The sequence below is a fragment of the Homarus americanus genome, unplaced genomic scaffold (genome assembly GCF_018991925.1).
Source record: "Homarus americanus isolate GMGI-L3 unplaced genomic scaffold, GMGI_Hamer_2.0 scaffold60559, whole genome shotgun sequence".
NCBI classification, from domain to species: Eukaryota; Metazoa; Arthropoda; class Malacostraca; order Decapoda; family Nephropidae; genus Homarus; species Homarus americanus.
Genome location: NW_024752976.1, coordinates 332,208 through 353,057, shown reverse-complemented (window position 1 = coordinate 353,057; position 20,850 = coordinate 332,208). Strand labels below are relative to the sequence as shown.

The following is a 20,850-nucleotide window of genomic DNA, read 5'->3' as shown; positions in this document are numbered from 1 at the left end:
AGCCCCTCCAGCGCACACACAACCACACCCATTCTCTTTCTCAGCCTCTCTTCTCAAATCTAAAGCCATGACAGAGCAGACCGCAGTAACGGCCCCAAGTTCTTCCCGGGAAGGGATGCTAAGGCTCTCCGGGATGCAGACCGGCTCCTCCGGCGTAAAGAGGGTGGACTCTGCCGGAGGTAGTAATGGCTCCACCCATGACTCTGGCTCCAGCATTAGACCCGACCCTTTCTCCCTCCATTTGTGCAACACTCACAGTCTTTGCTAATCTCTCCTTTGTGAAATATAATTAGTTTAATCTTCTCAACTTTTTCACCTCTTCTTTGAGACCAAGTTTTCTAATGCTGCTTCTCTTGAACTTCACCAAAGCTCTCTAAGATGCATCATAGTTTCCACTAAAAAGTTGGGCACCTGTGCTTACTGTAATACCAAAAACTGGGTACCTGTGCTAAGTGTAATACCAAATACAGCTCCTCCCCGACTTACAACGGGGTTAGGGACCCAAATCCAGGTCATAAGTCGAAATGATCGTAAGTCGGAAATGCTTAAATAATACATAGAAAATCGAAAATGGGTGTCTCTTTTTCTTCTCAGCACCACAAAACACTTACTTTTAAGCTTGCCAGCCATTTTAAAGTGAATTACAAACAAAAATTTTGTCTGTGTACTGACTTTGGGACTCAAAAATATGTAATTCTACGAAATTTTGGTACGACTGAGGCAGGTCATAAGTGCGGGTGGTCGTGAGTCGAGTAGGTCGTAAGTCGGGGAAGATCTGTAATCTAATTGCTTGCCTCATGGACCTTAAATTGATATGTCATGTGGCCAAAAATGACTTTGCCTTCTTTGTCAACCATTTTGTATTTTATACCCACTTAACCCCTCCAACTAGGTGGAACTCTTCACCTACTTAAACTCTTGTCACAAGACCTAATTTTGAAATCCTCTCTACAAATGAAGTCAAAGAGATGCCACAAAGAATGCATTTAGTTTTACAGAGGATAATTTCAGTTGAGTCAGAGTCTTTTATTCTTCCCTACTTGACAAACTTCAACAAATATTCCAACATCCAACTTAAGCTCACAAACATTCTTATATATTCCATCATTTGTGAACTTCTTAACTTTAAATACCGGTATGTAATTTTTCCTCCTTTGTGTCATCCTATCATCAACTTACCTCCATCTTGCACATGTTCACCCTCTAAAACCTCTTTAGGTACTTAGTGAAGCCTTGAAGGTCTTCCATGTACTGTACAGCTTTTATAGTGAATTCCCTCAGCCTTGATGTCTCCAAGTGTACTGCGCATATGTCAGAGGTCATCCTGCTGAGAAGGGTCCTACATCTAATTTATCTACTAAATCTTTCTTTTCTCACTGCTGGTTTGATCCTTCATGTTATGATAGATAACTTGTCAGATTATAGATCATATCAGACCATGAAACTCTTCTCTTCTCCCCATCTGTCTTTGTGTCCACTTGGAATCATATCAAGCTGTTTTCTCCAACCAAAAGCACTTTGTTTGTACTGTACTTGACTAATTCTTCATCTGACAAAGAAAAATTCTGAAGAACTTTAGCAACTCAATTTATGACTAACTCTTATGGAGGAAACCAGTCTTTATAGTTTATTTTTTGTTTTCCTCTAATTCTTCTTCCAGCAATTCCAACTCTTCCTGTCCTCATTCTCTGCCTCTCACAGAACCTTTGCTCTGTCTCCTATTTTCCCCTCTCTCAAAGTCTACTTTGTACTGTACTTACTTTCCTGAAAGTGGTCAAAGTTTGTAGCCAGCACACTGAGCTCCTTATTTTATTAGTATATTTTAGTATATTTTGCCTCTGTCTCAAATTTCACACTGTTTCTCGTACATGGAAGTTTTAGTTCAGCTCATCCTTAAGAAAGCAGACAGCTTTAATCTTCCAACTACTATACTGTATCTCACCATTACCTGCACTTCACCCTTGTCTAAAGTCTGAAATTTTCAACTCTGTTTTTTTTTACGTCTGAAGCCTAACTCCCTTGTCTCTAATCACCAATATGGTATTTGCTGACCAGGATTTACTGGTGATAATTTTTATTGTGAGATCCTCATACAATCAGCTTTGCTTTGGTGAAACTTTTGCTGTGATCCTTGAGATATTCAAACCATTTGGCAGTACTGTATGTGGAACCAATGTGTTGCTTTCTAAGCTGCTTTATTTTTTTCTCATTCTCTCTTCTCTAATCCTTAATATCTTTCCAATTGTCTTCTTGGTGGTGTAGATGATGTACTGTCCTCTCACACACCATCTTCGCCCACCAACCTCTAACATGCACACACTTACACAGAAGATTCCTTAAATTTACTTCCATTTTCCAGCCAATTCTACTACCCTTATTCTTCTCTTCATCCTCATCTTAAGTATGTTACCCTCATTCTTCTGCAACACCCATTACCTCTCTTTTTGTTGGATCTGTGCAGCAGCACTAGCTGGGGAAACAGTAACTTAGTTTAATTTAACGGTTCCAAACCCTAATCGCTGCCTCTGTCTTTCTAAATTTGATCCTTTCCCAACTGTTAGTGTCCAAAACAATTCAAATGAACCAATAAGAGAATAAACTTGATAGGTAAAACAGATACTTCTACTTTAAGTTTGAACCTTGTAACATAACTCATCAAAGTGTTCCTACATAAAGCTGGGAATGTTTCAGTGGTGTACAGTTGTCCCTTCACTAGTGCATTTACAGGGGCTTGTTAGGTTATGGGCAGTGTGGTAATCCTGTGTTTGTTTGCATCCAACACAAGGGAACTTGCAATAGTAAACATACTATAGAATCAAATTAAAACAAATATCTCAAAGATAATGATTTGTGGAATGTTTATATGACAAACCCCTGTAAACACACTAGTGAAGGGGACTGTACCATGTGAGCACCTGCTTCTTGTATACAAAGGCTTCATACATGGTTTGTCTTCTATCTACATGTACCTGTTAGATGTGGTAGAGTGTAAATCCTCCTGCTGAGCACTTCCCACTTTCACCACCTATCTTTCTCCTGTCTCACTTAACCACGATATTGCTTTTCTGTCTTGAGGGCTGTGTCTGCATGCTGTCTCACAAGACCTGGCACTCTATCACAATACACTTCCAGCTGCCTCCTCTCACACATATTGAGCTGCCTGAGGATAGTCTGTTATGATATTTCCTCTCCTTCCACAATCAAGCTATTGAATTCTCACCCCTCTATTGTTTCCACCTCCTACTATCTGTTCTCCTTCAAGTGTCGGGTCTATTACTATTTGGGAAATGTGGACTGACCTCTCATTCTCCTCCAACTTGGCTGTGATTTTGGTATTTGCTGGTGCCACAATGTTTCTTATGTAAAAAAAGAGAAAAGTTTACCGTTCTCCACATTTTCCTGGGCCTGTACTGTTAGTTATTGATTTGATTTTATGCTCTAAACACCTTGATTTTCAGCGGGATGAGTTTGAGTTATATACTGCACTGTACTGTATAAGCAATGGTCTCCAGCATCCTTCAGTCTAGCTTATTATAAACCTTTTTTAAAACTGGTAATCCTTCATCACCAGACTACAATATGTACTGACCCATAGCCCTTCCCTTGTTATTATATGTTTACAGAGGCTTGAAACTAACTATATATGTAGGTGTCTACAGTTGATTTTTGGGTGTCTCAGATTCCAAGCCAGAATATACAAGTGTGAGATAAGCCATACACCAGCATTAACCGTAACCTTTCTGGCTACAAGTGCAAGGTACTGTAAAGAAACAAAACTTAAAACATTTCAGAGATAAACAAAAATAAAACTTCTTTTTATAGTTTCTGAAAAAGACCAATTTCTTCCTTTATAATATGGTGTATGGCAGACACCTAGACCATATACAATGGACTGAATGGCAGATACCTGGACCATGTACTGTACTGTATGGCAGACACCTAGACCATGTACTGTACTGTGTAGTGTTTTCCATATGTTGAACCATTGATTCATTAATTGCATTATTTACACTTGTAGAAAAAGAGAGCAGCAGTAATGTTAGCTACTAATGTGCAGTATTGTACAGTATTGCCATTATGGTATGTAGTCTGGTCCTTTGTGAAGTTTGGTGGAATTTGAGTGTGGATGGAATGCTGTTCTTGCCCCGGACCACTTCAGCTCTACTGACCCTTAGGTGTACAGTAGTGTATTCTGGTAATATTTTATATGTGTTGAAGTGGTTGATAATGTAAAGAGTATTGTGATGTGTCACAAAGGCTTATTATTCACATAAACACATTGGGTAGAGCTGTACAACCTCACTAACTGACCACTTTGGTTCTGCCGATCTTTATATTTGGATGATACAGTACTGTAGTGCATTCTGGAATTTTTATTTATTTTTTATTTTTATTGTAAAATCAGTAGCAGCAACAATTGTTTATGCATTGATTTCAGAATACTGCAGCTTCGTTCTCTTCATAAGAATGTGTAATACTGTACAGTAATACAAAATACATTCATGTTTTATAATACTGTTTCTATGAGATATTACGCTCGGCTAAAATGTGTATAAACAATTCTTCTTTCCTCGAGTAACTTCTCAAATTTGTATTTTTAAAAATCTATTATACTGAGACTTTACAACACCATATTACTCCTGTTTACGTCTGAGCCTTTCCTCCTTTTTGTCTTATCTATCACTTCTTATAAAAACCTAATTCTGTATATATCCACACCACAAATGGAATTTTTCAACATATACTTATCAGAAATACTGTACAGGGGTCCCTGACTTACAAACGCCCGCTCATACGAACGAGGTTATTCTTTAAATTTACAGTATTTTATTTACCTGATGATTTATTTTTTACTTTCATATACTGTATTTTGTCATTCTATTTCTTCTTTTCTCTTAAATTACGTGATTTTAGATGTATATAAGGACTTAAGCTATGATATAGTGGCATTTTAAACATTGTTTTGTAAGTACGGTATGCACATGGCATGTGTTTTGGCTTAAGTACATTTTCGACTTAAGAACGTCTTCAGGAACGGAACCCGTTCGTAACCCAGGGTCCCCCTGTACTTTATATTTTGGGTTTGGGTGTTTTTTATGATTCCATGTGATTCCCCACACCTTTTTATGTGTCAACACATTCCACTTCATTTTATATTCATTAGCCTTGAAAAATGCACTAAAACAATTTGTTGAACGTGCGTTCAAGGGCATATAGTGTACCACAATGCAAAGTGTAAAGTCTAGTGATACTAATTATGGATGAGGCTGATCCTGAGGATGTTAAAATGAACCATCTTGCCAGTACCGAGGGTTGTGCAGTGTGTTAGTGTGTGATCTATGTCATTGTGCAGTTATGGCAGTACAGTCAATATGGCTCGAGTCCATGGTAAATATAGCCTTATTGTATTAACTTGAGTTCACAGTAGATGTGGCCTTCATGTCTTAAGTTGAATCCATGGTAGATGTAGCCACAATAAATAGAGTGAGTACCAAGCAGCTCATATTATTCTAATGACGGGCTTGGTGGGTTTGACGGAGCATTAACGCATTTTTCTCTTATCCTGAACGTGTCCTGTTTACACATTTTTTGTGTCTGAACTTAAAATTTTGGTGTTGGGACATAGTTAGTTTCAAGCCCTACATATTGTAAAAGCATCACTTCTCTCTTCAACATGAAAAGCATAAGTTAATACAGTACGACCTCAGAAATCCGGAGATGTTGGGGCCAAGAGTACTGTATGTCAGATGTGTGAGCTGTCCAGTTTTGTGGACAAGGTCAGTCAGGTCACTTTCCCTCCTGTTTCCTTAACATCTCTAAACATTTGAAATTGCCACTACATATGAATGGTGTCATGTGTCCACAAAGGTCCTTATTATATAGTACATGAGGAGGTGGTTCACTTGTCAGCTTACTGTACCTACAATTTTTTTTGTTTTTTTGTTTTTTGTTTTTGTTTTTTTGTTTTTTTTACATAATGCATTGTTTTTGTACTTCTCCAGTAAGCAGACTTAACCCCTTTACTTATTGGATGCCACTTTTAATATTTTGTGTAGCTAATAATGCCAGACGATTTTATTCAGCTTAAAGGTGACCCTGGTCAGAAAAAAACAGACAAATGCCATGATTGCCTTACAGCTGTGAGAGATGGCTCACAGCACTATACTTTATAACTAAAATATTTCACTGTCTGTAGCTAAGTCATATATAAAACTGTGATACATTAATGAAGTGAAACACTATGTGTCTGAATAGTGAGTGTGTGTGTGCACCATCAGATACACAAAATAATTGTAAATATCAAGTTTGGGATTACATTACCGTGCTCATCTTACATGATTATGAGGTGTGCCACTAGTGAGGCCAGCATTCACTACAGTACCAGCCAACTGGTCATGCTAACAGCTATATTTCTTATTAATAACAAAGCATGTAAAATATTTGCAAAAATTAATACATTTGCTAGTTATAAATAATATACTGTAGTATCATATAATGAGGTTTTACTCTTGTAAATATGCTTGACCACATGTGCTGTACGTAGCTGTGATCTTAGTTGTGACTCATAAACAATATGGCAGCCTTGTACGACTTCATTTGCTTTGGTATATGCTGTTTTTTTTACATTGTTTGTGAACATAACCAGGTCTTCATTAGAATGTACTGCACTGTATATCATCACCTGGGTCGTTATTATTCATTAGTCCTTCATAGTCTTATTTTGGGCTGTCATCTGGTTGTGCCAACGGGATTTTTTCTTTTAATTTTTTTCTGAGAGTTTCTGATTTGCTAAGATATTCTTCATGACTTATTTCTGGATTTCTGAGGTTCTGCTGTATGTGGCATACAAGATAACCTTTGTTTATGTTGTTCTTGTTCGGATGATCTTTTCTCACTCACTCACAAGCTTTACTGTGTTGCTGTTAACTTGATTAAACTTTTCTTGCTATACTGTATTGTACTGTACTGTACTGTACAGGAGTATTAGCATCATATTACAGTACTACTTTATTGCTCTTTATTATGAAAACTCTGCCCTGCCACATTCTGCATGAGTTGCTCTGGTCTATAGTCAACAAAATGATTATATATATATATATATATATATATATATATATATATATATATATATACACACTGTATATATATAATCATTTTGTTGACTGTAGACCAATATAGTTCTGAAGAACATCAGATCATCTGATGAACCTTAAGGAAAATTGTGAAGTACTGTATAAGTGTAATGATGATGTATAAGTGAGTGACATTTTAATTATATGGTACAGTAGTGTAATGTTATCATCATACTACAGGACAGTACTGTACTGTACTGTACTGTAGTAGAGGTGATGATTATGATGATCTTCAGAAGAATCAGGTTACCTCTGTTGTTATACAGTATCAAGTTTAGTGAGAAACATTTACATAACTACAGTACTTAATGATGGTATGAGAGGAGAGGTATGGTACAATACAGTAAGTGTTTGGTGGAGGTGTGTGTGTGTGTGACTGAGAAAACTACTGGTACTTGGGAATAATTCTCTCTCATATTGACTCGGTGAGGAGGAAACATTAACATAACTAAAGCAATTATTGCACTACTCACATCTCTCCTGTCCATGCTTCACAACTTAAGATTTTGACTAATTTCAATAGATTGATCTAAAACTGAGGGTCTCTTCAGCTGTTTTAATGAAATGATAAGTGTATTAAAATATATGTCTTTGTGTTTACAAGTAGTCAAGGGGGTAAAGTGTGTTTGGTTATGAGTGACAGTAGAAGCATGATGTACTGTACCTGTATATGTGTCTGTAAAGGTAGATATTTATTCATCTCTTTGTTATATTTAGAAACAAAAGGGATTAGTTGGTCTTACTATTGCTGTTTTACACTTGTAGTGGAAGTAGTGAAGGAAGTGACAGAACCCAAGCAGCTGGTGTTTAAGGACAAGAAGGAAGCATTAGAAGCATTCAAGGAGTTTCTCCGTGACAAGGTGAGGCGTGGCGGTGGTGGCTCAGGCTGCTACAGTACTGTACAGTGCATTATACAATACACCCAGAACTTAATTTTAATAATTCCCATAAATTGAAAATGGTGGATTTTTTTTGTTATTTTTAAATTGGGCAAGTAAAAGTTTTAAGAGACACTGTGGTGGAAACATTGAAGCTTTATCAGATTGTTTTATCCTCAGGGTGTTCCCAGTGATGCTACTTGGGACAAAGCCGTCCGTATGATACAGAATGATGCACGATATGAAGCCTTCAACAAGCTCAATGAGAAGAAACAAGCCTTCAATGCTTACAAAGTCCAGCGTGCCAAGGAAGAGAAGGTGACAGTTGCTCGCTGTATGAGGTCTTTTGTTAATACCCACTGACGCATTACTTTATCACCATGTTAATAATGACCAGCCATCAAGATTAAGTGGGTAATGCAGTACATTCAGTCATGCCTTTACACTATTACATTAGGACATATACTTTCTCACCTTGACATATACTCTTTCACCTCTAGAAATGTGGGAGACAAACTCCTCATTGGTTTTTGGGGTTGATGGAATATACAATAGTAATAGTAAAGTTATCACCCAACACACTACTGTTATCTCCCGTATCCTGTCTGATTCCTGTGTTGAATACAAGCTTCTTGGTCTCACTCACACAATATTGACTATGTACTGTACATCCCATTCTTTTCTGGGCTTCCAAGTGTGGATTAGATTACCAATTACTATAGTCCTTTTTTTATAGTTACATTATTTGCAAGCCCCTATAGTTATTTGGAAAAGTTTAATTATTATCTATATTATGTATATCACTGGGTTGGTGTTAGGGAGGGCATCCAGCCACACAACTTTGCTCCAGCATGCCTGGTGGCAACTGGATCACCAGCACTGTGCCCATCCCCTGGTCTCTCCTGCATTTTTCTAGGCTGACACACTTTGGCACTACTGTACCTAGGTATGCAGGGGGGGGGGGGAGAATCCTGTTCTGGTTTTACCTAACAGCTGCCTTCAGGTAATTGCGGTTTAACCCACGCATGTGTGGAAAATGGCCGTAAAACGTTGATGATGATGACCTTTGTATATCCAGAAAGGATGCAACAGTACTCAGCCCAGCCATATATAGGAATGACCAAGGAAAAAAAGAGGAAATATGGAGTTTCTTACTATCTGTTTGGACACACAGGAGGAGCAGCGACTTAGAGCCAAGAAAGCCAAGGAGGACCTGGAACATTTCCTCTTGAATAGTGAACGCATGAGCTCCTCCATCAAGTACTACCGATGCCACGAGATGTTTCAGCACCTCGAGGTACACTCACTGTTTTGCCTCCATTTAGATCTATGTAATTGTATCTCAATAGTACTCTGTGTAAATTTTGGTACATTACACATGAAATATTTGTTTAATTAACATTGAGCTTGGTGTTTATTGTATCATATGAAGTACTGAACAAACATTATAGGTATATTTATGGGACTATATTACTGTATATTCATCATTATATATCCTCATGCAACTGTTTTTGTTATATTTGTTAAATACAAGCTACTTTAAATATGTCCTCCTGGTTTTTGTAAGAGATCATAGTAATGTGTGAGTTATTGTATAGGTGTGTTGGTCCAGTTGATTGATCATCTGCTACAACTTTGGACACCATATTTATGTTGCAGAATTTTCTTTACGTTTACCGTAAAGTGAAGAATGTGAGAGAATTTTGATGTTGATCACTTACTTGGTTGCTAATGTTGGCCACACATCACAACATACATACTGTACATATCTCATATGTGTACATAAGTTCTAATGGACTGTTTATTTTACTTAAAATAACGTGTTAATCTTGGTGCAGCTGTGGAAGACCGTGCCGGAGTCGGAGCGCCGGGAGGTGTACGAGGATGTGGTGTTCAACCTTGCCAAAAAGGAGAAGGAGGAAAACAAAGCAATGAGGAAGAGGAACATGAAGGTGAGAAAGATCACTGGAAATGTTTCTCACTGAACAATATGTATCATTAATGGTCAAAATGTCTTGGCATACACAAAATGTACCATACAGTCCTTAACCTCACCTCTCTCACTGTGTCCTGCATACCTCTCACAGCTGCCCCTTATCCCTCCCACAATGTCCTGCACACTGTTACCGCCACAGTAAGATAAGCTAGAAGAGAGAGAGAAAGAGAGGGATAACCATAATGAGATATGAGATAAGAGATTTCGTATTGAAACACCTCAGCAGATTGGTCAGCAAATTCGTTGTCAACACTATATCTCATATCTCATTATGGTTATCCCTCTCTTTCTCTCTCTCTTCTAGCTTATCTTACTGTGGCGGTAACACACACCTTTCACAAATATTTTCCTCCGTTATCTTTGGTGGATCCTAACATTGAGGCCATCATCCTGCTGGATCACCTCTTTTTTTATGGGTGGATTTATCGGAAATTTTAACACAATACTTAGGATCATCAAACAGTGTTTCCATTAAAGTTTCAATGAATTAAGATGATATTTTTTTTCTTTTATTATAAATTTTTTTTAGGTAATCAAAATATAGTAATCACTTTTGATGGAAATTAATTGTGCGTTTAATGACATAAAGAGCATGTAGTGATGGTACTTAAGTACTAGAACCAAGCAATTATACCCATTTAATGATAAAAAAACAAAAATCCTCCAAAATTTTTAGCGTTTCCATCTAATTAGGTACAGGGAGTTCCCGACTTATGAACGTCCTACTTACAAACGCCCGCAGATACGAACGAAGTTATACTTTAAGCTTTCAGTATTTTATTTACCTGATGATCTATTTTATTTACTGTATTTTGTCTTTCTATTTCTTCTTTCCTCTTAAATGAAGTGATTTTAGATGTATATAAGGACTTAGGCTATGATATAGTGGGATTTTAAACATTGTTCTGTAAGTACGGTATGCACATAGAATGTGTTTTGACTTGAGTACATTTTCGACTTAAGAACGTCCTGAATGGAACCCGTTGGTGACCCCGGGGACCTCCTGCATAGTAATTTTTAGAGTTGCACACTTATAACATAAGTGAAGGCAGTTCACACAATACAAATAATAATGTACTCACCACTATGGTGGAGTAGGAGGTGAGACCGGCAACCATACTGTCCACAATCTGACTGGCTGTTCTCAGGTGGTTAACCCAACACCAAACCTCTAATGAGTGATTCAAAGCATTAAGACAGTCCAGTATGGCGACTCTTGGCAGTCCTCACCACCATTTTACTTAACCAATACCGGGTAGATGGCGACTGTCGTAACAGTCCTATGTTCATATTACTATTATAATAACAAAACGAGGATCACCTAAAACCAACTATGGGTTAAGGGGGCTTCTATGATGTTTAATTTTTTATATTTTGGTGGAAGATGTTATTGCACAGTGTTCAATTCACACTTGACAGTGATGTAGCTAGAGGTTGCCAGAGTTCAGACAATTTTTTTCTTCAGAAAATCCAATTTTTCATAATTTTTGGATCGTTCGCAGTGGGTCGATGCCGTTAATCCCACTCATTCACAGTGAAATTTTCCTAATTCTTTCTGGTAATGTATTACAGGTGTTGGTACAGTAGTAACAGCTGGTAATGTTAAATAAATCTCTCAACTGCCACTTGGTCATCATTTAAGAGTATTGTTGTGGCATGTTTCAGGTGCTGAGTGAGATATTAGACAGCATGACCAATATTACCTTCAAGACCACCTGGTCAGAGGCACAACAGATGCTCATAGACAACCCAACTTTTGCTGAGGACACAGACCTGCTGAGTGAGTAAACCACTTATATATGTAGCCGCTGTATATTCAGTGCCCTAATTGCCTTTTTGACATTAAAATGGCTTGTACAGACTCATCCAAGCATATGATCACTGAACACTGTGGTACACCTATTAACCACTCTAACAACATACATACTGTACTGTACTATACTTTACGTCCTCTTTTTCCTATTTCTTTATATATCAGCACTTGGTTTCATTGTCCTCGGTGATACACACTATCTAAACCTGTCTCCAGATCCATATTTTTTGGGTCAACACAACTTTCAATGCCTATTTTATCATTTCTTTCTCAATGCCTTATTTCCGTCTTATTTTCTATTCTACACCATTAATGCCATGAACTTCTAAGTCTTTATCTTATTCTTTACCTGTGTACACCACCTCACTCCTCCAGGCATGTCCCTAGTTAGGTTAGGTTAGTTTACCCCTCTGAGGGATGGATATGAAAAAAAAATATTAAAATTCACCTATTGCTGCATATATCCTATACAGTACGCACTCTTGCTGCTCCCTCTATCTCTTCCCCAGTCCTCTCCTTCGTGTACTGGGGAGATATAGCCATCAGTGTATTTGCCTGTAATCAAAAGTTTGTATATTAAACCTTATTCAATAATTTTCAACAGAATTTTGTGAAACTTTACAACTGATGTATGTATGGTATGCACTTAGCATGTTTTCGGACTTATGTACAAAGCCGACTCAAGAACATCCTCCAGAACGGAACCCGGGAACCCCCTATGTATAAGTATATATACTGTATAGGTATATTGTCTAGGGGCATTCCAGTTGTTTTAAGTAGAAAGTAATTATGTTTGTTTCTTTTTGTCTACTATGCAGTATAGGTGGAGTATATTATGCTCAGTGAATGTGCTTGTCTGTCTGTATGCAGTTATAAGGTTGTAAAATCTTCTTATGCCAGTTTGCAGTAGAATGTTAAGACACTTGGCACAACTGGTTTACATGGGGGGGGTCTGTATTCATCAAGATAATTTCTGTCTGTCTGTCTGTCTGTCTGTCTGTCCATCTCTTTCACTTAGACCCTAGGAAGGGGGATTTGTCACCTCTAGTTGACTCTTGTTTATATACAAGGCAGTAAAGCAGTTGTGAACACATGTTGCCTTAAGTTTGGACTCCCTGCTTTATATTTTGACTTGTGGGGATCTTTTAGCAGCATTATTTACAAAAATGAAATGCTGTATCTTGTAGGTATGGATAAGGAGGATGCCCTCATTGTTTTTGCTGAGCACATCAAACAACTTGAAGAAGAAGAAGAGGAGGAGCGTGAGCGGCAGAAGAAGAGGGTGAAGCGGCAACAGAGGAAGTGTCGTGACAACTATATAGCTCTGTTAGATGAGCTGCATGAACAGGGCAAACTGACATCCATGTCATTATGGGTAGAACTGTATCCAATGATCTCTGCAGACATCAGGTACCTTGTTAACAACACTCTTTATTTCTTATATCATGTTAACAACACTGTTTGTCTTATATCATGCTAACAACAGTGTTAACATCTTATATCAGGTAACTTGTTAACAACACTGTTAACATTTTATAATAGAACTTTCATGAACACAGTTCTTAAAGCCAATTTCTACTAAACAGCCTCACAAATATACTATACCTCAAGTCACACTTCAGAATTTGGACCATTGTGTACAGTAAGTGTTTAGACTAAAAAAAATTGTTTTTAGGAATGTAAATACAAGTATCCAGCAGCTGCTCCCCTAAGCTCACATCTTACAACTGATGGTAAGAAATCATCATTTGTGTTTTGTTTTCACAGATTCACGGCCATGTTAGGTCAGCCAGGATCAACGCCTCTTGACTTGTTTAAATTTTATGTGGCCGATCTCAAGTCTCGCTTCCATGATGAAAAGAAAATTATTAAGGAAATTTTGAAAGAGAAGTCATTCGAGGTCCAGGTGAGAACACTTGCCATCTTTGAGTATAATACAATGGATGGTATTTATTGTTGTAATCATCTTGCTATTAATAATACTCAGACTGAAGAACTGTTAGACAATATCTTTGTAGTTTTCTTCTCATGATAAAAAACTTTTTATGTCATGATGTCGTGGATGAGGCTGTGAGGAGTGGCAGGCAGCTTCAGGAAAGAGGATTGGGATTTTAGATTGACACAATGACTAAAATTCAAAATTAAACCAAATATATTTTGACATTACTTAATTGAAAACTTGTTTGAAAGTTTAGTTTTCAATATTATCTTTCACCTTTGGTGTAATATGAACATGCCTCTTGTTTTGTCAACCTTGAGGGTCATGGCTACAGTTCAGTATAAGGAGAAAGTGAAGTTTGTAGTAGAGACAGATGTAAGAAGTCATCTTGTATTATACATAATGTGTGTTATTTTGATGGTGCAGGTCAAGACGAGCTTCAAAGAATTTGCCACAGTGGTGTGTGACGACCCTCGTTCGGCGACGCTGGATGCTGGTAACGTCAAGCTAACGTACAACGCTCTTATAGAGAAGGTGTGTGGTTTGTGTTTATTCTTATACATACTGTACCAAAGAATTTTATCACAAGGATAATGGTAAGTGAAATTAATGTGCACTTATGGCCACATTTTTTTGTGTGTCTACAGAGTTCTGCAGGTCTATGACTGTATATTTCACTTAAAATTTGATATACTATACACTAAGCTGGCCTATAAACCCCGCCCCTCATCTATAGCTTCAAATTTCTGTTTGGTTCCCCTGGGCGTCTTACCTCCCCCTAGACTGCGCGTATTTATACCGACCTTTACTGTATGATAAATATCTAAAACTTTCTCACATCCTCTGTGAAGTGCTGATGACTTGAAATCATTTGCATTTTGATAGTCCAGATATTTAACATTATTTTAGATAATAACAGGTCTGCTTACCAATTGTGAACACATTTAGTTTGAGTTTTCTATGAACCAATCAGCTACAGTATTAGTATAGAGGAGGGCAGGGCCTACAGGCCAAGTTAGTGTGGAAATACTACAGTGATATTCCCGTTTTCCGGAACAATTGGTGCAGAGCACTTCCGGAAATAAGAGATTTCTGGGTATCCAGACAACATTCTCAAACCCGGAAAAATTCCTTCCCCCCCGGAATTTTTTCTAGTTACTGGGTGAAGTTTCTTAGAGTCTAAACTACAGATAGACTGACACTAGCCCACATCCTCAGAATGTTTCTGGGTGCTGGGGAAAGTTTTCCAAGAGTCTAAACTATAAAAGTCTGTAAAAACAGTTTTAATTAAGTTAAAACTCCATTTTCTTACAAGAATAATCCTATATAGTTTATCTAAAAGTTTTGTAAAATAAAAATATTAAAAAAACTAAAACTATATATTATAAGGGCGTGCGAGGCACCTCGTGAATGAAACTGTGTTACAGCGAAGATTGGTATTTTCCACTCGCACGGAGCTGTGGGGGATTAGTGGGTCTCATGAAGATGTCTTGAATCAAGACAAAGGCTAAGGTAATTTTGAGGCGGTAGGCTGCTAGCAAAAAAGTGTAAAAACTTTTATTCACAACATCTGCTCTAATTATCCTAAAAAAAATGAATTTGGGACGGTTGCATATATGGAGATGCGTTCCTGAGAATGTTATTTTTTACCTATAAGATATATACAGTATTGTATATGAAGGGGACAGGTGTTAATGGTTATTTACAAGAACACTGCTACCACCAGAAGGAGTTGTTCAATTTATTTAATTTTTCCACAAATATTATTATCATTGTAATTATAAGTGAAATTGCGGGGTAAAACACAGTGAAAACTGATCATATTACGTACTCTAATATGATGTATCTACGAGCTTTGTACATGAAAAAAATATTTATTTAATATGTGGTAGCTGTTGTGATAACATTTTGAGATAACACTTTGAGTTAAATGCCCAGCTTCCCTGTCCAGTGGTAGTGAGTGAACTGCCACTCCCTGGGCATGAAAGTGGGCCGGTTGTTTTGCTAAATCGGCTGACCCTGGCTCGACCCTTGAGAGAGATGCATAGCCAAGTGATCTAGAGTCATGAATAACTTGGTGTTATTCATTTGAGTGCATATTTATGTAAACCAAAGGTGCTGTTACAACCAAAAATACAACTCTGATAAATCTGACAAGTCACCACGGCTTGTCTGTTTGTTTACAACTAACCGGCTTGGTCCAAGCGAACTCTCACGTCCACAAAACATGTAAATTACACCATGACGCTTCAACAAAATTGCTTTCATTGGTACCGGATATCATAATAAGTACTTTCAGTTTAATATGGTGAGAGGGGGCAGAGTCCCCTGGCTAGGAAGTTAGGTAAGGTTAGATAGGTTTCTTTGGTTGATTAGGTCAGGTTCTATTAGGTTCTAGTAAATGATAAGATCATCTGTGGAAAAAATAAACAAACTCAACAACTCGTTCTGGTGGTAGCAGTATTCTGATACAATCAGAGTTGTAAAAAGTACCGGACTTTGTGACTTAAGTAAAAGTTTTGTTACATTAATGAAGTAGAAGTAAAAGTATCCAGAGATCAATATACTTAAGTAGAAGTAATAAAGTATCTCATTCATAAAGTATTCAAGTACTGAAAGTAAAAAGTAACAACAAAATTATTAATTGTCTCAAATATTAAAGTAAATTCACAGTAAATTATGAAAATATAGTTAACTAAAGATGAAAATAAAAGACATTATTATACATGTTTATTTGCAAATCTTTCTATTGAAATTAATCAATAACTGATTCTCGAAATACGTTCAGCCGCTCTTCTCCCTACAATCCATCGCAGGGATAGTGAATGGGCTGAAAAGATATCCATCCAACCCTATGACCACTTTCTTCCTTGTCCACACAAGTATCATAGACATGGACTTATGGTCAGCAGACACAATGTTGTCTCTGCTCATATTACGTAGGTTAGGATACAGACCTATCTGGCATGTATCTGAGGTGGAGGTAGTAGGAGCCATCAAACAGGGAGGTACTATTGCTTGGGAAGATATTGGAAGCATAATGGGTTGTCTAATGGTAGACCCTGCTGCCATATGGCATAACAAAAATTGTGACCAAGTTCCAGGTTGCTGATCTGACTTTATGCCTCATTTACACACAATTGCAGGGTCTCAATTGTCTCTCTTACTTTGACAACACAACATACTGTACATATATTGTTTATCACCATTGATTTTTTTCATGGTTCTTTATTATTATTATCATTATTATCATAATTGTTATTATCTGTTATTATTATTATTATTATTATTATTATTATTATTATTATTATAATTATATTTTTGCCCCAAGGCCCTGATGTAGGTCATTGACTCAGAGTAAATTAAAAGGCTTATGATAATAGCTGCACAGTATTTAAATAAGATTTTTGTGTATTAGGCTGAAGCAAGGGAGAAAGAAAGACAAAAGGAGGAAGCTCGTAAGATGCGTCGGCTGGAGGCCGGTCTACGCGCTGCCTTTAAGTCCATCGGTGTTGACTCCGGCTCCACCTGGGAAGATGTACGTCCTCGGGTACAGCACCTTTCATCCTTCACTGCCGTCACCATAGAGGCAGAGCGCATCAGAATATTCAAGGTGGGTTTTGCTGTTTTCGGTCAGTTTGCCAAATGCATTTAAAGATGACACCTCACATGGTGATTACTTTGATAATAAATCTTGACCAAAATAGAGATTATACTGTTTGTATAGAACATTTGAAGTGTACTGAACATTAGTTTTTAATGTATATACTGTAAATCAACTTAGACATGATTTTTCTATCATAACTATGAAATAGGTTGTGTGTATTGTTCGTAGATTTTTAATAATATGGTATTACACAAGTCCTCTAAGGAAATTAGTTTATAACCAAAAGGTTGTATACTATATATATATATATATATATATATATATATATATATATATATATATATATATATATATATATATATATATATATATATATATATATATATATATATATATATATATATATATATATATATATATATATATATACATATATATATATGTATATATATATATATATATATATATATATATATATATATATATATATATATATATATATATATATATATATATATATATATATATATATATATAACTACGGCTAACCCACACAAGAATAGAAAATGGCTGTAATTATTATGATGATAAAAGAGAAGGGTAATAAAAACTGCTTCCCTAACACTCAAGAGGTACAATGGGAGACTAACAGTACAGTGTATTGATAAATGTCTCTCAGTTTTGTCTTTGGAATGAAATCTATTATACTGTACTAAAGCAAAAGGGATTATGGTCAGTTTAGACAAATGTTATATGTGAGGAAGATCATTGTTCATAATATTTATCAAGATAAGTCACAACAAACACGTAAGCTCTCATTTTATTCAGTACTGTATATAATGTTATAACTTGTAGCTGTATCAATACATTCAAGGGACTGGTTTTACTAATGTTGTTTTCATTTTGTTTGTACAGGAGTATCAACAGCACCTGGAGGAAGCGTGCGGCCATCACCACTCCCGCAATAAGAAGAAAAGCAAAAAGAAAGACAGAAAGAAATCCCGATCGCGCTCTCACTCGTACTCGGTGATGACGTGTTTCTGTTCATTGTTTACCTCTCACCCTGTGGTCTCTTTTATAGTCATTTAATTATGTTGTATCTCAAGGACATAACCCAGTCTTGGAACCACTTTACAGTCCTCTATTGTCACACCTTTCTCATTTACCCACATACAGTAAATAATAATCCATGTCCTGTACTTAAACATCCATCTAATTTATTTTAATATAAAGGAAGTTTTTTATGGGGTTTTTAAAGTATAATGGTGATTTTTCTGCATATGTTAAGGCTTGTGTATTTGTTTTAAGGTGTGAGAATTAATGAAACTATACTGTGCTGTATATTAAACATTGAGTCTGTTCTTCTTTTATCTTAGATCTTCTGCTGAAAACATAAGTGTTGACCTTAGTGTTATAACACACTTCTCTGCCAACAGTCTGACAGTGACGAGGGTCACCACAAGCGCAGGTCACGACGCTCTCGCTCCCGCTCAAAGAGTTACTCTGATGACTCTGAGGAGGAACGCCGCCGCTCTCGTAAGAAAAAGAGCAAGAAGAAGAAGGGGCGGAGCCGCTCGGTGAGTGTGTCAACTCGTGCTAATTTGTAGTTAATTAATTTTAATATGTTGTGTAGTTTGCTCATCACGTAAGGTATTGTTAACATTGATGTCATAAGTTCTCCCACTGTAATTATATTTCTAGACAGTATAATGTATTGTTGCTTTGTCTCTTACTCATGTTCATCCCAAGAGATACTTGATATAACATAAAACCTTGAATTAATAAAATGTACCTCGTCCTAAATACATAATTAATCTTAGATATGTAGTAATTGTTTTGAGTCACATTAAATAGTAAACTGACAGTCTTGGAACAGTGATATGCAGAAACTTGATGGTAACTACAAATAAAGAGTCTCCAGGCAGCTGTTAATGTAATTTGTTATTGTGTATTATTATACTGTATATGAATATTACTGTTTATTTATTTTATTTTATTTTTTTAAATTCTTTCAGAGATCAGTCAGCAGTGAAGACTCCTACAGATCACGGCGCTCCAGCAAGAAAAAGAAGCATCGTTCTCGGTCACGGTCTCGCTCCAGGTCACGTGGGGGGTGAGTTCAATAAGAAAATCCTTTTTTCCTACTGTCTGACTTTACTTTCTCTTAACTTTCATCCTGTCAGCTTTATTTTTCATTTCTTTTAGTTTATAAATAATTTATATTCCATGACCAGTTTTCTTTTATTTATGCATCAGTTTACAGGTGCAAGAACGAATTAAATAATAATGAATAGACTGTGAAAGCAAATAAGGAATGGTCATGTAAGAAGAGATTTTGACACTGAAAAGGTGAGACTTGAGTGAGCATATGTAGAGTGCATGTGTGTGTCTGTGTGTGTACATGCGTGTGTGACAGTAGTTTATATGTGACTTAGACTGTGCAACTTAGCAGAGCCTGGCATGCCCAGACTAGTGATTTTTCTAGTCCATGTGCTTGGCGGACAAGTTAACATTTTGAAGTTCATACCTAGACAGAAATTTGTCAGGATCTGCGTGATACCATCTTCCTGTACAAGTACATGTTTAACCAGTGGACCAGGATTAGTGACCTAAGTTACGTGCCGGTAATTTACCTCTACATGAAGCTGCCACCCCGCCTCGTGTCAGTTGATCAACTTGTCAACATTTCAATAGAACCACCAAACTGAGAAGTTGTATAAGTGAAGCGACAGGAGTTTATGACATCACACGGTAAGGGTTACTGCCACTGGCACCATTTAGTCAGACACAACTCATCTGTGAGTTGATACATGCAATAAATTTCAATGTTTATTTAAACAAGCAAATTACCTCCAAAAATTTGCCAGGGCATGTAAAAAAGATATCTGGGCAAGTAAATTTCAAAAATCACTTGTCTGGGACACATAAATGTTCCACATAATCGGCACAGTCTGGTGCGAGTGGGGTAGTGATGGTAGTGTGTGAGTTTTATGGTGATGGTATTGTGTGAGTGGGACTGTGATGGCATTGTAATAATAATAATAATAATAATTAACGGTTTATTGAAAGAGCTTGGCAGCCAGAAGGCTGAAAATATCCAGTTACATATTTGGGGAATGGGTTTCGAATTACAAATAATATACAAGTAACATAAGTGACACAAATAAGACATATAATAACTAGATGGGGAAAAGCTCAAACTACAGTTCATTTCAACATAGTGACAGTGCAAGGAGTAGTGTTTACTGGGAGTGAATACACTGGTTTATTACAAGTTATTGATAATTTTTACAATGGTTGGGACTGGGCTGTTCTTATAGCGATCAGTTCGTGCACGTATGGGCTGGATGCGGTTGTGGTGTCGAACAGCAATTCTCGGACTAGGGATCTCAGGTGGTAGTAGGAGCCGGTGTCGAGGATGGTGTAGAAGCTTCTTACCAAATTTGTAGATGAGGTCGTGGTGATGGTCAGTGAGAGTCGAAAG

The 20,850-nt window shown here is 36.9% G+C and overlaps 1 protein-coding gene across 4 annotated transcripts in view; it reads left to right on the top strand.

The window, feature by feature from the left end:
• The window catches only part of LOC121855239 (pre-mRNA-processing factor 40 homolog A-like), a 46,599-nt gene that overhangs the window by 11,846 nt on the left and 13,903 nt on the right, over window positions 1–20,850 (top strand). For 2 of the 4 annotated variants that reach the window (XM_042350124.1, XM_042350123.1), the window contains exons 8-20: window positions 66–179; window positions 7,899–7,993; window positions 8,192–8,329; window positions 9,186–9,308; window positions 9,850–9,963; window positions 11,673–11,787; window positions 13,008–13,230; window positions 13,588–13,726; window positions 14,186–14,293; window positions 17,178–17,372; window positions 18,282–18,392; window positions 18,803–18,943; window positions 19,382–19,479. In XM_042350124.1, coding sequence (XP_042206058.1) covers window positions 66–179; window positions 7,899–7,993; window positions 8,192–8,329; window positions 9,186–9,308; window positions 9,850–9,963; window positions 11,673–11,787; window positions 13,008–13,230; window positions 13,588–13,726; window positions 14,186–14,293; window positions 17,178–17,372; window positions 18,282–18,392; window positions 18,803–18,943; window positions 19,382–19,479 — 1,714 coding nt within the window. The remainder of the gene's footprint in view (window positions 1–65; window positions 180–7,898; window positions 7,994–8,191; window positions 8,330–9,185; window positions 9,309–9,849; window positions 9,964–11,672; window positions 11,788–13,007; window positions 13,231–13,587; window positions 13,727–14,185; window positions 14,294–17,177; window positions 17,373–18,281; window positions 18,393–18,802; window positions 18,944–19,381; window positions 19,480–20,850) is intronic. The other 2 variants (XM_042350126.1, XM_042350125.1) reach the window with 1 other exon arrangement.